General features: G+C 30.7%; 1 protein-coding gene across 1 annotated transcript; it reads right to left on the bottom strand.

Annotated features, from left to right (window-relative positions):
• Positions 1-404: 404 nt before the first annotated feature.
• LOC132047180 (alpha-dioxygenase PIOX-like) lies at positions 405-6,905 on the bottom strand. The gene is made up of 10 exons (XM_059438109.1): positions 6,738-6,905; positions 5,954-6,217; positions 4,691-4,840; positions 4,133-4,266; positions 3,827-4,040; positions 3,287-3,432; positions 2,973-3,200; positions 2,628-2,830; positions 1,947-2,190; positions 405-824 (listed from the first exon to the last, which is right to left on the bottom strand). The coding sequence occupies exons 1-10, from the start codon at positions 6,849-6,851 to the stop codon at positions 599-601; spliced, it is 1,923 nt and encodes a 640-aa protein (XP_059294092.1). The 5' UTR covers positions 6,852-6,905; the 3' UTR covers positions 405-598.
• Between the last annotated feature and the right edge of the window lie 7,851 nt (positions 6,906-14,756).

The following is a 14,756-nucleotide window of genomic DNA, read 5'->3' on the forward strand; positions in this document are numbered from 1 at the left end:
TAGGCTAAAATTTTGCAAAACCGCCTGCGCTCAATCTCGTCGAATAGGCCTAATTTTAATTTTCGAAACTCGCTTGTTATTTTTTTTTTTTATTTTTTATCTTTGACTGATCCGGAGTTCGAACCCCAAACATCAGGATATTAGGCGAAGGATAAAAATTAAAGAATAGTAATTTGAGGGGAGAAAATTAAAGACCATCGCCTTTGAAGGGGCAATCCGCGCAAGAAAATGAATTTGTTGTTCATAAATAAAATTAGAATTGTCTACCAACTCCAATCATTGTAATTTCTGTTCGATTCAGTTAAATTTTAATACTTCTTTTAAGACGTCAAATAGGAGGATTAATCTTACAAAGTTTCCTACTTGGTACATCACTACTTGGTACATAAAAATATTGAACTTCATTATAAAGTAAAAATGCAATTCTCTTATTAAGAAACAGTAGTTAAAGATGAATATCATTAATAGTACAAACTGAAACAATTATGTAAACTGTCTCAACAATAGAACAAGGAACCTTAAACTTGTAGGTAAACATTAATAGTCAAACACACTATTTTGGATATTTCAACTTCGTTAAGTATAAATGAGGGGTCTATTATTGAGGAACACGAAAGTAGAGTGGAATAGGATTGTGAGGTTCTGGAGAAGAGTCCCACACTGAAAAGGCGCTATTGGAGTTCATCCATTTTTCAGTCATTTCAGGGTAATGTCGATCTAAAACATCTTTCAAGCTTTCAGTTGTATTCACCCATTTAAGTCCTTTCTTCGTATATGTCTCCTCGTTGTAATTGCTGGTGAAAAATCTATCTGCCTCTAGCCTCCTGCGGTTTTTCAAATCAACTTTCTATTAGTAATTTTATATATACAAGTAAAAGTAGACGGGGAAATAAATATGTGTGTCGAAAATTAAAATTGGAAGTGCGTACGTATACAATGATACGTGAGAAGAGAATAAATATTCGGCAAAGAATGTGAAAAGTCAAAAAGTGAACAAGTAAAAGTGCGGAGAAAATAAATTTGTGTAGGAGAATTAAAATCGAATTGCATAACGCCTAAGTAAAAGTGCATTTAAAAAAATAAATGTGTCGGAGAATTAAAATTTAAGTGCATACGCCTATACATGAGAATAAATAAATATTAAGACTATTATGACATATGTCTACAGGGATATAAAAACAAGGTTGGATAAAGTGTACAAGTTATATAGCTTAGGATACAAGCATTCATTGCGTGTACAAATTGTGAAGCTCATGGTACAGCTATTGGAAGCTGTGTTCGTACCCCATGGCACTTATATATATTGTAAAAATCATAATACGTACTATATGTATGAAAGTTGTTTTCCTTGTTGACCAACTACAGGTGGAAAATGGGATAATTTGAGTTAAATTTGAGCTGATAAAAAAGGTCAAGTTAATAGACAAGTCATAAATCAATATGCGCAAAACCTTTTTTGGATCAACATGGATGGGATGAAAATAAGTCAAATAATGAGTCATAACTCAAACTTCCAGCATAAACCAGCAACTCCTCATTTTTTTAATTTTGCTTTCACATAATTCTTCTAAATTGACATTATTCTCAAATTCTTCCCAATTCATATAATTTTCAATCTCAAAATTTTGGTCTGTATGCTTTTTTCGGGTTGAATTTTGACACGTCTATTATATTATTTTGACCAATCTGACTAGATATTTTGATAAAGCAATAAACGAACCAGCACAACAAAACGAGTTACAAATAAATGGAGTAATTTTGTCATTTTTTGTATTCCCTCATTTTCAATTTGTTAGTCTTAATACTTTTTATGTTGTTTCTAAATGTGTAAATTCTTTTTTAAAAAAAACTGAAGATGCTATGTCTAAATTAACACCGATTATTAGTTAATTTGACATTCTTTCTTCGAATCAAGCTATATAAATTGAAACAGAGGGAATACTAACCTTGTTGCCATGAGAAGGAATATGAAAAAGGCAGTTTCAGAGATGGCGAAGCCCTTAATCTTTTTCTCCGCTGACATTCCTACTAACAAATCTAATTCTTCTACATCATCACCATATACTTCACGAAGTGTTTTAATCGCTTCCTCATCATCAGTCAAATCTTCCCATTTGGAGATGGGAATTTGCAGCATCCTCCTGCGAAATTCATTGTACCTAGCAACACTTCTTTCTCTATCCCTATAAACTGTCATCCAAACATAATAATCAATTAACCGTATGGACTAACATTAGAATATCTAATTTACTTGTTTTATATATATATACAAAATAACATTTAAATGAAACATAATAGAAAGAAGTTTTTTATATTGTCTTTGCTAAAAATATGGATTGTCAATATTTTTACATGGAAGAAATTTTATTTGCTAATGCTGAATTTATAGAGTGAAAAAGTGTTGAGGTGACAACGTATCTGGTATAATTCGATGCAAAAACTAGATTTTTTGATCATTTGTATTTTCAACAATTTGTATATAGTAAGTAACTTAAGTTAACGTGACGAATATAATTAAATAACTTTATTGTTATAGCGGATAAAGTTGATTAATCATACTTGAAATTGACATTATTTTTATTCTAATATGTATAAAATGAACTAATATTAGTATAAAATTAACTCACTTTCTAGAGCTGCAAGGTCAACAGGATCTGGCCTGTCAGTTCCATCAATGTCTTGGGCAATAAGATCCCTCATCCATACTGGATAATTCCAAAGCTCAAGAGCTCCACATGCTTGGTGGCCCATTGAAACCATTTGCTTAGTAAACCCGATTCTTGATAAGTGCTCCCCTGCTTTGCCCCCAATTAAATCTTTCATTGGGATCCTATAATTTCATGACAATTACTAATCTCACTTTGTACAGTTAATTGTGATTATTATTATGTGATTTCATAGTATAAAAAGTATTCACAATGTTACTGTGTAAAAGTTAATATCAAGAAGATTTTATACACAAAAAGGCTTACTCATTGGTCAAAGGGAGAGATTTGTTTGGTCCAGGTGTTGCATCTACACTCCTTAGCTGAAGTTTATCAGGTAGAAGTTGATGCATCCGATACACACTTACAAATTCCTCTGTCAAGGAATAGGGCACTCCATGATTCTCAGGTTTCTTCAATCCCACATAACCACCCAAAATGGAACCTCCAAAGTGCCCAAATGTATCCTTAAATTTTTTTCCTAGTAAACCATACCTGCAATATGAAATATTTAGTCACACAAAAACCTAATAAATGAGTCGCGTGATAAATAAAAATAACTAGTGAATGAAAGTATTAACCAATTGGTTCGCATTGCGGCTTGCATTGTCTCGGTTTTGAGAAGCTCAACGGTCCAATCTATGGTGTGAACTTTTGCAATGACAGCAGAAGTCACCAATCTTGCATGACGATACAAGTCCTCATCCTCCAATTTTGGATATTCTTTCTACAACAATACAGATCAAGTAATTATAAAAAGGTTAGAAAACACATGACAAATTAAATCTCCAATGAAAACATACATAATAGTTAACGTGATGGGTTTAGGTTCACTATATTTTAACATGTTGTGCTAGGTAATAAATCATATTTATTATCCAATTTTTTATTTACAATTAGCTATAATTATCTTTATGTAATCCAACAGTGTATTTTTTTTTTACACCGATAGTGTATAATACTAAAACTCTATTCAGGCACGAATTTAATAAATTTGCTACTGATTTATCTGAATAAATTTGGCTTAGATCCTGTATATGCGTTAAAATCCTCATTAAAAAAGTAGCAACAATAGAAGTATAAAATCTCGGATCCGCCTTTGAGTCTAATATGATTAGTACCTTCAAAGCGTCACAAACAACATTATGCTCTTGAACAAAGAGCGCCTGCAGTGCCAAAAGTCCTGCCCAAGTGTTGCGAACATCACCAGTAATGATTTTTCCATTTTCGTCTTGTTCGAGGTGCCCATCTGCTGATAGTTTCAACTTTCCGTCTTCAAAAGTTCTTACCTTCTTCAAAACATCTGCATTGCTCCCATAAATAGCACTTCCATCCCTTCATGTACAAATACGAATAACGTAACATCTAAATACATGCATGTATGTGTATATATATATATATATATATATATGAGCAAGAAATTTTACCACCAAGGGGTACGCATATTTAAGTGACCGATTTTGATTTCGTAAAAGCCCGTGGGAGTTTCCTTGGACTTGTAAAACTTGAAGGACTTGAGTGGACACTTACTTGCAACTTCTTTTGGTGCACTAAGTTCAATCTGTGCACAAAATTTACGGTACCAAGAAAATACATCACGAATTAATTTTCCAAATTAAATGAAAAACACAATTTGTTTTGGTACAAAAATCTATGAAAAGGGTGTTGCCGAAACTTTCTTGTTTCCTTTCAAATAATATACAGAGTATATCGCTAAGGTTTTTTTTTGGGCAGTATACATCATTTGCTATTAGGTCATAATACGGAATTTTTAATATATTTTTTGTTTAAGCTAATTAAATAGGACTTTTTTGCAATAAAAATATAAAAGAGAAATACAAAAAGGGACCTAACTTCATTTTTGATATCAAATTTTACTTTTTTGGTTCTACAAAGATAAAAATAGAAATGATATTCTCGATTTAGAATAGGAAAAGATTATCATTAGAAAATTGCTTCGAGAACAGGCCTATAAATAGCAGTACCTGCTTAGTGTCTTCCAAGTGATCGACCCAATCATGAATCATAAACTGTATCCAAGAGGCAGCGATCATATTGAATTGTTTTCCTGTGTCCACGAATTTTTTCCGGGCTAGCAGCTTTGTTGCCACTACCATTGGATCTGGCTTCTTTAACTGCATTTCATTTTTTGATCAAAAAAAAAAAAAAAGAAAAAAAAAAGGAAGGTGAAAGCCAGTTTGAAAAACACAACATTCATTAAAATTAGATCTCTTGATTTTGCCTTTACAAGAAAATTAAGGGTGTCAAATGGGCATGTTGAGCTATATTTGAGCGGGTCAAAATGAGTTGAGTTAATAAATAGGCTTACTTGGGTTGAAACGGGTTGAGCTAAAAAGAGGGTCATAACTTAACCCGCCAATTCTTACTAAATTTTAATTTCTTTATTTGTTATTTGATAACTAAGTACCTTATAAAACTATTCTTTTTCTTATGGCTATTTATAACATCTCAAATAAAAATATCTTTTTGAAAATATTTTTACAAAGTCTCTATGGAATAATTTGGGCTACATATTAGTACATTCTAGGGTATACATCAGCAATCAATTTTTAGATGGGCTAAAATGAATTGGCTAAAATTGACCGAGCTAATAAATGCGCTGGTCAAATTGAACCCGTTGGGTGGATCATATTTTCATGGGCTAATAATCTAATTTTGTCCCAAAAAAAAGCTATAATATCCCAACTTTGAATTACAAAGCATGAAACATCCTAGCTAATACTATATATGATACGTAGTTCAGTGCTATGATATCGATTTTAATGCAGTGATCAAGTCATGTATGTGGCCTGTTGTGGATGTTCTATTATAGCTTTTGAGTGCACCGTGCACAGCAATGAAAACAGGAGTACCAATTACCCATACCAGTGAACCATAATTAAATTATTATCAAGGAAAGAGCAACTTCGTTTCCATGCACCCTTGCTATCATATGTGCTGATGAATAATTTTTTTTATATATATATAGCCCTATAGAGTTCAACTTCTATACCGTACCGACAGCATAAAATAATTTTTATATCATTAAATTACCTAAAAGTATATATATATATATATAAAAGCATTGTCCATAAGAAGTGAGATTACATATAGTATTCCTACTATATATATTAAAATACACTGATAGCTAGTGTAAAAAATATTAACACCATCATAGTATACGTTTGACTTAATTATAATTTAATTTATAATCCCATTACACAAATTGGCAATAAGCAGTCATATACCTTGTTATGCTGATCAACAGGGAGCATATTCCTGCCAAAGAAAGAAAATTCACCGCCTACTCCTTCATTGAAGGGATCATTGTATTTACCATCAGCAGTTCTATAAGGGTAATCTGACGGATTTGATCTAACGCCGGTAGTTGTTCTACCGACGTTAATCAAATTGTATTTCTGATGAAGGCGCCGTCGCGCTCCAAGATAAAGTAGCCCAAAGAACACCGGTAGCCGGTGCCACAGATTCCGTTTATCAACGAAATGAACAATCTGCATGCATGTCATCACAGTTAGGACTAAAAAAAAGAAAAAGAATGGAAAAGTTGGAAAATATTTCTATAGGAGAAGAAATTAATCAAAAAAGTATGAAGTAATGGTAAGCTTTGAGGATCTAGAATCAAACCTTATGATTTTATCTAGAATCTTCCTTTCAATGGACGAATACTACAACAACGTAACAACAACATACCCTGTATAATCTCACACTAGAGTCCGGAGAGAGTAGTGTACGCAGGTAAAGAGGTTATTTCCGATAGACCCTCAACTCAAAGGACGCATCTCTCGTAAAAAGTTACTCCAATAATTGAAGTATAACACTTTTTTAAAAGAATATAACCATTCAAAATGAAAGAGTGGTTTCAACAAACCAAATACTATATGACATATGCTTACTGCAACACCAACAATAAATTTATCATAGGAGGAGTTTTCCAGCAGTTCTAAAGGTAGTTTTAATCTAGTTTTTCTGAAGCAGTAATGCATTAAGGAAATTTTAGAAGTAAAAAATTACCAGAAACAAAGGTTTGTCGACGAGAGTCATTCTGTCAACGACCCCATGAAAATCTTTGTGGATGAAACCACGAAGAGGGGAGAACAAAAGATTCTTGAGCATAGACAAACTCATGTGTTTCCTACGTTATACGAGAAATATCACTTGTAATATGATGTTGTATGCTTAATTTGGAGTACATATGTTGGCCACATCCTCTCTATATATAGAGATAAATAACAGAAGTACAAGCTGGCACGATTCTACAAAAGAAGGTATCATGTTGGATATGGTTTGACAATTCTAATGTATAGCCAAATGAAGCAGATCCACTTGAAATTTGCAAATACTCCCTCCGTCCCAATTTATGTGTATAGTTTGACTGGGCACGAATTTAAGAAATAAAAAAGACTTTTGAATCTTGTGGTCTAAAATAAGCCAAAGATATTAGTGTGGTTATGGATATCTCGTTAAGTGTAAAAGTTAAAGTTTAAAGTTAAATTGTTGTCAAATAAGGAAATGTATCATTCTTTTTGGGACAGACTAAAAAGAAAAGTGTATCACATAAATTTGGACAAAGATAGTACTTTTTTTCTTTACATTTTATGTGTTGTGATCCAGTGTAATAGAAATTTTCTGTGTCTTGCTACAGATTTGAACTTATAAGTTTTAGATGCATGATTCAATTTCCCTATGTGGCTCAATTAATAGCCCCTTTTTCAGAACCACCAAAGAATGTGTTGGAATGATGAGATTCCTCTGCCCTTAATTAGAAGTCTCGAATTCGAATTGTGAATGGAGAAATTCTTGATAAGTAGCGCTTTTTCCTTAATAAATGATGCGAATATGGATTAATAGAGCTAGTAAATTTGAATCTCATATGATTATATTTAAAAAAAAAACACACACACACACACACACACAAAAATAGCTGATCAAATTCATTGTTTACTTTTCGCAGCCATTAGACATAGATTATACACTAATTTTATATATAATTGTACACATATTATACATAAATTATATATATAAAATAAATTATATATATGTTATATTATTTTTAATTTAAGTTGGCTAGACGGTTATTTAGATTACTTCTTTAACCAAAAAAAATTGTAGAAAAGAATCGCACATGAGTCGAGTCAGGCACTGGCAGTGAGGTTCGCAGCGGATTAAGATCCAGTCCAGTACATTTCCATCCAGTATTGTCCGGTGGAGCATTCGATTTTCGACATGTGTCCGAATGTAATTTAAATGGACAAGATCTATTTGTTTTAACCATGATTAACTTCCCTCTCTTACTTCTATCTTCCTTCTTCCAAAATCCAGACCAAATATTTGTCTTCTTAACCTTCGTCACTTTCTTCTCTCTTGTTCCTTCCTTTTTCAAAATCGAGAGCTCTCATGTTATTCTCCTTTTCTCTATCTCACTCTCTCCTTCTTCCCATTTCATTGCTCTTTATAGATTTGGTAATTGTCGGTTTTTCATTGTTCCCAAATATTTAAAGCCCATGAAGGCATCATTTGATGACGTGATCTTGGATAGTTGCAAACCAATGTAGTATGAAATCTTGTCCTGAATGATATAAGGCTGTTTTGTGCACAGAATGTGAAATTGAATTATGAAAGACACATAATCCTTCAGCATCTAAAAAAAAAAGAGAAATAAACTAGAACATATCATGTCTCCTATAAATTAAAAAAGAAATTATTACACTGTATGTTAGTTAGGGTAACAATGCTATCAAAATTGACCCATATTTTTAAATCTTACAAAAAAATGACCCACTCCCTCTTCCTTCTCCTCTCTCTCTCTGTCGCGCCTCCTCTCTCTCGATCACCAGAAAATCCACTCAAATCTAGTGGTGGTGAGCTAGGTGGTGTGGCTGGTGGTTTTCGCCGGAGCTCTGGCGTGATCTCGTCGAGGGAGAGATAGAGATGATCGGAGAGGGAGAAAGTCCGCTGCCGCTCGTCGGATGTCGTTTGTGGTGTTGGAGTTCATCGGAGAACGAAACTCCGGCGATGGCTGGTGGCTGCTGCTACTTCATCGTTGGTCGTATTGGAGTTAGTTTCTGTATAATATTGTATAATAGTGTATAAAAGGTGTGTATGTATACACCCATATACACACCTCTCATACACTATTATACATTTTTATATGTCTATATACATAATGTATCTGTCTTGTATAAAAGTGCAATTCTTGTTCATACACCCCGTTTTATGTATATAACCCGTCTTTTGTATATAAGTATATAACATTGTATAAAAGTATTTTTGGGCTATATTTTTGCAGTGTAAGTTTTGAGCTATATTTTTACAATGTACAAATTGTACATTACTGAAATTTCCCAATGAAAAGATGATTTAAATTATAAGCCTAAAATTGACATTCTTTTTAAAAAGCCAGAAATAGACCCATAAAGCTCGGAAGTAAACTTGGAAGTAAATGGAAGTGAGACATCATTGAAATTGACGAAAGAGGAATAGATGAGAGGGAGGGAATCAGAAGTTAACCATAGTTAAAACAAATAGATCTTGTCCATTAATTTACATTAGGACACGTGTCAAAAATCAAGTGCTCCACCGGACAGTACTGGATAGAAATGTACTGGACTGGATCTTAAATCTAGTTTTGGCAACCGTTAGAATCGGACGGTTAACCGGACCGGTTAAACCGGAACCCGAACAGTAGAACGGTTAACGGTTCCGGTTAACCGTGTTTTTGTTTACCGGTCCGGTTTCGATTTTTGGAAACCGGTTAAACCGGTAAAATGAACGGACAGTTAAACGGTAAAAATTAAAAAAAAAAAAAAAATGAAAGTATATATATATATATATATATAAATATATATAGTATATATATAAGTATATATAGTATATATAGTAGATATGTATATATAGTATATATATAAGTATATATAGTATATATATATACATGTATATATAGTATATATATAAGTATATATAGTATAATATATATATATATATAGTATATAAGTATATATATATATATAGTATATATATATAAGTATATATAGTATATATATTAAGTTATGTATATATATAAGTATATATAGTATATAATATATATATAGTATATATATTAAGTATATATATATATATATATATATATATATATATATATATATATATATATATAGTATATATAGTATATATATATATAGTACATATATATATAAGTATATATATATATATAGTACATATATATAGTATATATAGTATATATATTATATATACATATATAAGTATATATAGTATATAAATATATATAGTATATATATAGTTTATATAGTATATATAGTATATATATATAATATATATATATATATAGTATATATAGTATATATATATATATACATATATATATAGTATATATAGTATATATATATATATAAGTATATATAGTATATATATAAGTACATATATAATATATATAGTATATATATATATAGTATATATAGTATATATAATATATAGTATATATAGTATATATATATTATATACATATATATATATATATAGTATATATATATATATATATAGTATATAGTATATATAGTATATATATTAAGTTATACATATAGATAAGTATATATATATATATATATATATATATATTAAGTTATACATATACATATATATATATATATATATATATATATATATATATATATATATATATATATATATATATATATATATATATATATATATATATATAGTACATATATATATATATATAGTATATATATTAAGTTATATATATATATATATATAATATATATAAGTTATACATATATATATACATATTAACCGGACTGTTAGTCGGTAAATATTTAAACTTTAATTATAACTTGTATAACATATGTAAATATAGCTACAATATACTAATAAATACTATAATATATATATATATACAAAAAAAACAAAAAAAATAGATTTTAACACTCCAAACCGGACCGGTTCAGTTTGGGGTTTTTTGTTAAACCGGAACCGATTAAGCGGTTCGGGTTTTAACGAACCCTTAGGTTCATAACCGTTCCGGTTGGAACCGGTTGCCACCTTTACTTAAATCTTAATCCGTTGGCAGCTAGCTTAAGTCTAACAACTATATTTACATGCATATTCAAAGTGAGCTACGCGCGTCATCATTTAAATATGGCAGTGTCAATTGTATATCACGAGAAACGACAAACACGAAATAATTTAAAATTCTATATAACATTTTAAAATTGTGTAACTTGGAGAGAAGAAGAATATGATGATATCATCTCGGGTGACTATGTCAGTCTTAGGTGAACAAAATTTTATGTGCCGCAATTTTATAGGAGTATTAAAATCCGAAATATTAATATTGACATAGTTTGTGAATCTATTTAATTAGAGGAAATAAGATTTTTTACCCTTTTACAATTTGAATAGAAGAAAATGATTTTTTTTAGATCTCTTATGTGTAAAAAATAAAATCTCTTGTAAAAGGGTCATAAAACTAAAAAAAGTTTGTAAAGATTGAAAAAATCATTTCTCCCATCTATTTAGTATGTATTATTTTTTTATGCAGAATAAATTAAAATATGAAAATATCTTGTAATATATGACATATGCTAACTGTCTCTATTTGTTGTCCCGTGTACCCAAAGATAAAGTCACATTTAAAATTAGCTCCTCGCTACTATGTTGTAATTCATGTATTACATTGATCATACAATCTCTACGTATTATTAACCAAATAAAAGTTCATGTATTATTATTCATTGTATAATAATTCACAAATTGTAGAGGAAGTGAGATCTCTTGTCTCTTACAATTTAAATAGAAGAAAATGATCTTTTCAGATCTCTTATGTATAAAAAATGAAGACTTCAAACTTTTTTTTTTTTTGTAAAGGCCTAAAAAGTCATTTATCCCCATATTGCATGCAATTGCAACATGATCAACTAGTTCTTGAACCAAAGATACCCGAAATCTTTCTTTATGATAAATTGGTAATTAATGGTGATTATCCGTTCGAAATAAATCACTTATTTCATTTATTTGGTCCTCATGCACACATACATCGATGACGTTCGCTTTCATTTGGATAGAGCAGCTGCATCCGTAAGAGTTAATTAATTTTGAGAGGAAAAAAAAAGAATTGTTTTTCATAATTGAATGTCTTTTCAACATGCAGTAATACTTTTCAAATTGAATGGTGCAACATGCAGTAATACTTTTCAAATTGAATGGCTAACACGAAACTTTAAAATAGAAAAAAAACAAAAAAAAAAACAGGGAGTAATAATTTAACCAAGAAGGAAATTTGCTCCAACTTCCAAGTTAGAAACTATCTAACTTGTGGATGACACGGATTAAGATAGAAGGTTAGTAGGTAGTAGAGCGTTTTCTAGCGGATCCTTCCATACTAGTAGGCGTAGCACTATCTTGATAGCTTATTGCGTTTCAATTTTTGTCACTATTTGTTGCCCTAGTACTTCAATTATCGTATTTGTTTGTTGTCTTAATTGTTTCTTTTTTATGTTATATGCTTTGTTATGCTTTTTATTGTATTTTGCGATGACTTCTTTACTTCTGTTAATTCTTATCTAACCTTTCTTGAAATATCTTTTCTTGAGCCGAGGATCTATCGGAAACAGAGGCGAATCTAGGATTTTTACAATATGGGTGCGCCACTTAAAAAAGAAGGAAAAAAATGTCTTAAGTGAGAATTGATCACTAGTCCTCCAGTTAAATAACTCAACATTCAACCAAGTGTACTATTTGGCATTGTAGCATGGGTGTCAGCAGTCCTAAATATATCAATTTTATAAAATATACATAAAATACCTAATTTTACGTAGAAATTATGGGTGCACGTGCCCCAAATTTAGGCCTGAAGTTCGCCCCTGATCGGAAAAAAACTCTACCTCCACCAAGTTGAATAATGTACGTAATACTCCAACTTGGCCAAATATCTTTGGGTATGTTGTTGTTGTTCTTCCAAGCTTGAAACTGTTCTGAAATAAAAAAAAAAAAAATATACAATTAAAATGGTCTCTAGACGCGTTAGGTAGACAGCTACCATGTTAATCCAAATGGATTATCAGTATATGAAAAACATATGCCCCTCTATGTCATTAACTATTATAGCTGATATCTACATTCTACCAATTTAACAAATATAAACTGACACGAAAAAGAAGACTGACAGCGAGAGTATCTTTTACTAGTACATTGTACTAAGATTTGAGCGCCCCTTGGCTAAACAACGGAGTGTTCATCTGCTAATATTTTTCGTACAGGCGATAACTTGAGAAAAAATTATTATTAATAAACGGCTTCGGCCTAATTCAATCAAAAAAGTTAATTCAAGCTGTGATGATTTCCAAGTCATATCCGCTATCCTCAAGAGATAGCTGTCAAATACGACCACTAATTCATTGACTCGCCTAACGAAGCAAATAAATTAGGGTCTTATGTACTTTTAATTTATCTCTGTTGGAATTTGAACCACAACTTTTAAATGACTTTTCTACTTCATTAACTATTAGAATACTCTCTTGGGTGTTGATTCATTTTGAGACATCAGCAAATATAATTCAAGTAAAATTATAGGGAAAGAAAAGAAAAATGATAAGATTGTCTTCGAATGACGAACCAAAGAATTTAAATACATCGGAATCTGATTAACGTCTTAAATATTGCCAATCAGAAGACGATGAATTAATGGTCTCAAGTTTGAAGTTAAAACCGATTAACAATTACGTTAGTATACTGATTTTCTAAAAGTACGAGGCCAACAATTGTAATAAGTAATCATTTAATCGTTTTCTCCCAACTAATCCTCATTCAAACTCGTTATATGAAGCCATTAATTTGGTTGGTCGCACAATAAGAATTTTGCTATTACACGGATGAATTGTTGAAATTTTGCTTCTCAAGCCCATTCAAATATTGATACTATATAGTATAAAGTAGTAATATCTTTTTTTTCTTGAGTAAAAAAACGTTGACACATAACACGGCCAGTTGGTATTATTGAAGAATAGTTTACCGAGGAGTTAACTGTTTGAAATGTGTGAGGAATCAAATGAATAAAGGGAAAATTTCATAAATGACTACTATTTGGGGTTTTTTTTTTCCGCATAGCTACAGTTTAGCTATTTACTTTTCGTGGCAAACATATAGCTAAGCGCTTGTTTCATGTTGTATTTGCTATTAAGTGTCCATTTGTATTCATGAATACGGTCATTAAAATTTACTAAATTTTGTATTCAATTTAAATGTATTCAAATCAACCGTATTCATTATGGTTACTTTTACGAGTGTATTCACTTTATTATATTTAATCGATTGTATACAAAACACAAAATTTTACACTAAAAAAATTAACAAATACACTCAAAAAATTGAATACAAAGAAATAAAATTCACTCTTTTCATTTGTATACACTTCAAAAATTAATGTATTCATTTGTATACAAGAAATAAAATTAACAAATACACTCAAAAACAGAATACAAGAAAAAAAATACACAAAACATTTGAATTGTACACCAAAAAATTAATGAATACACTGAATTGTATGCCAAAAATTTAATGAATACACTAAAAAAAATTGATTTTCCAGATTCGAAGAATCGTAGGAAAAACTCACCGCCAGGGATTCGACAAAGCAAAATCGACTAGAACTAAGTAGATCCGGTCGGAATCGGCCAAGATCTGCTTGGATCGACCGTGAAAACTCCAAAGCCACCGCGTCAACAACCTTCATCCACTTCCAATGAGAAATGGTGCAAATACCTTAACATCTTGACCTTGAAACATGCTCAATCATAATTATCTTGCAACATATACTTTTCGTTATCTTTATTATCTATTTAACACATTACTTACTACTTCATTAGAAAAAGATTTCAGTGAATCATCGGAAAAATATTTACACGTACCCGGTTCATGCACCAAGCTAAGAAGAAGAGTAACCAAAAGTTAGAGAGAGGAGGAGAGAGTAAATCGGAAGAGATTGAGAGACAATGAGAG

The sequence above is a fragment of the Lycium ferocissimum genome, chromosome 2 (assembly GCF_029784015.1).
Source record: "Lycium ferocissimum isolate CSIRO_LF1 chromosome 2, AGI_CSIRO_Lferr_CH_V1, whole genome shotgun sequence".
Classification (NCBI taxonomy): Eukaryota; Viridiplantae; Streptophyta; class Magnoliopsida; order Solanales; family Solanaceae; genus Lycium; species Lycium ferocissimum.

Bases quoted from the DNA above. Each gene is read 5' to 3' on its own strand.
- LOC132047180 (XM_059438109.1), bottom strand. From the start codon at position 6,851: ATGAGTTTGTCTATGCTCAAGAATCTTTTGTTCTCCCCTCTTCGTGGT. The intron at 2,831-2,972 runs GTAAGCCTTTTT...ATGAAATTATAG, and splicing joins TCTCTCCCTTTGACCAATGA to GATCCCAATGAAAGATTTAA. The intron at 2,191-2,627 runs GTGAGTTAATTT...TTTGGATGACAG, and splicing joins TGACCTTGCAGCTCTAGAAA to TTTATAGGGATAGAGAAAGA.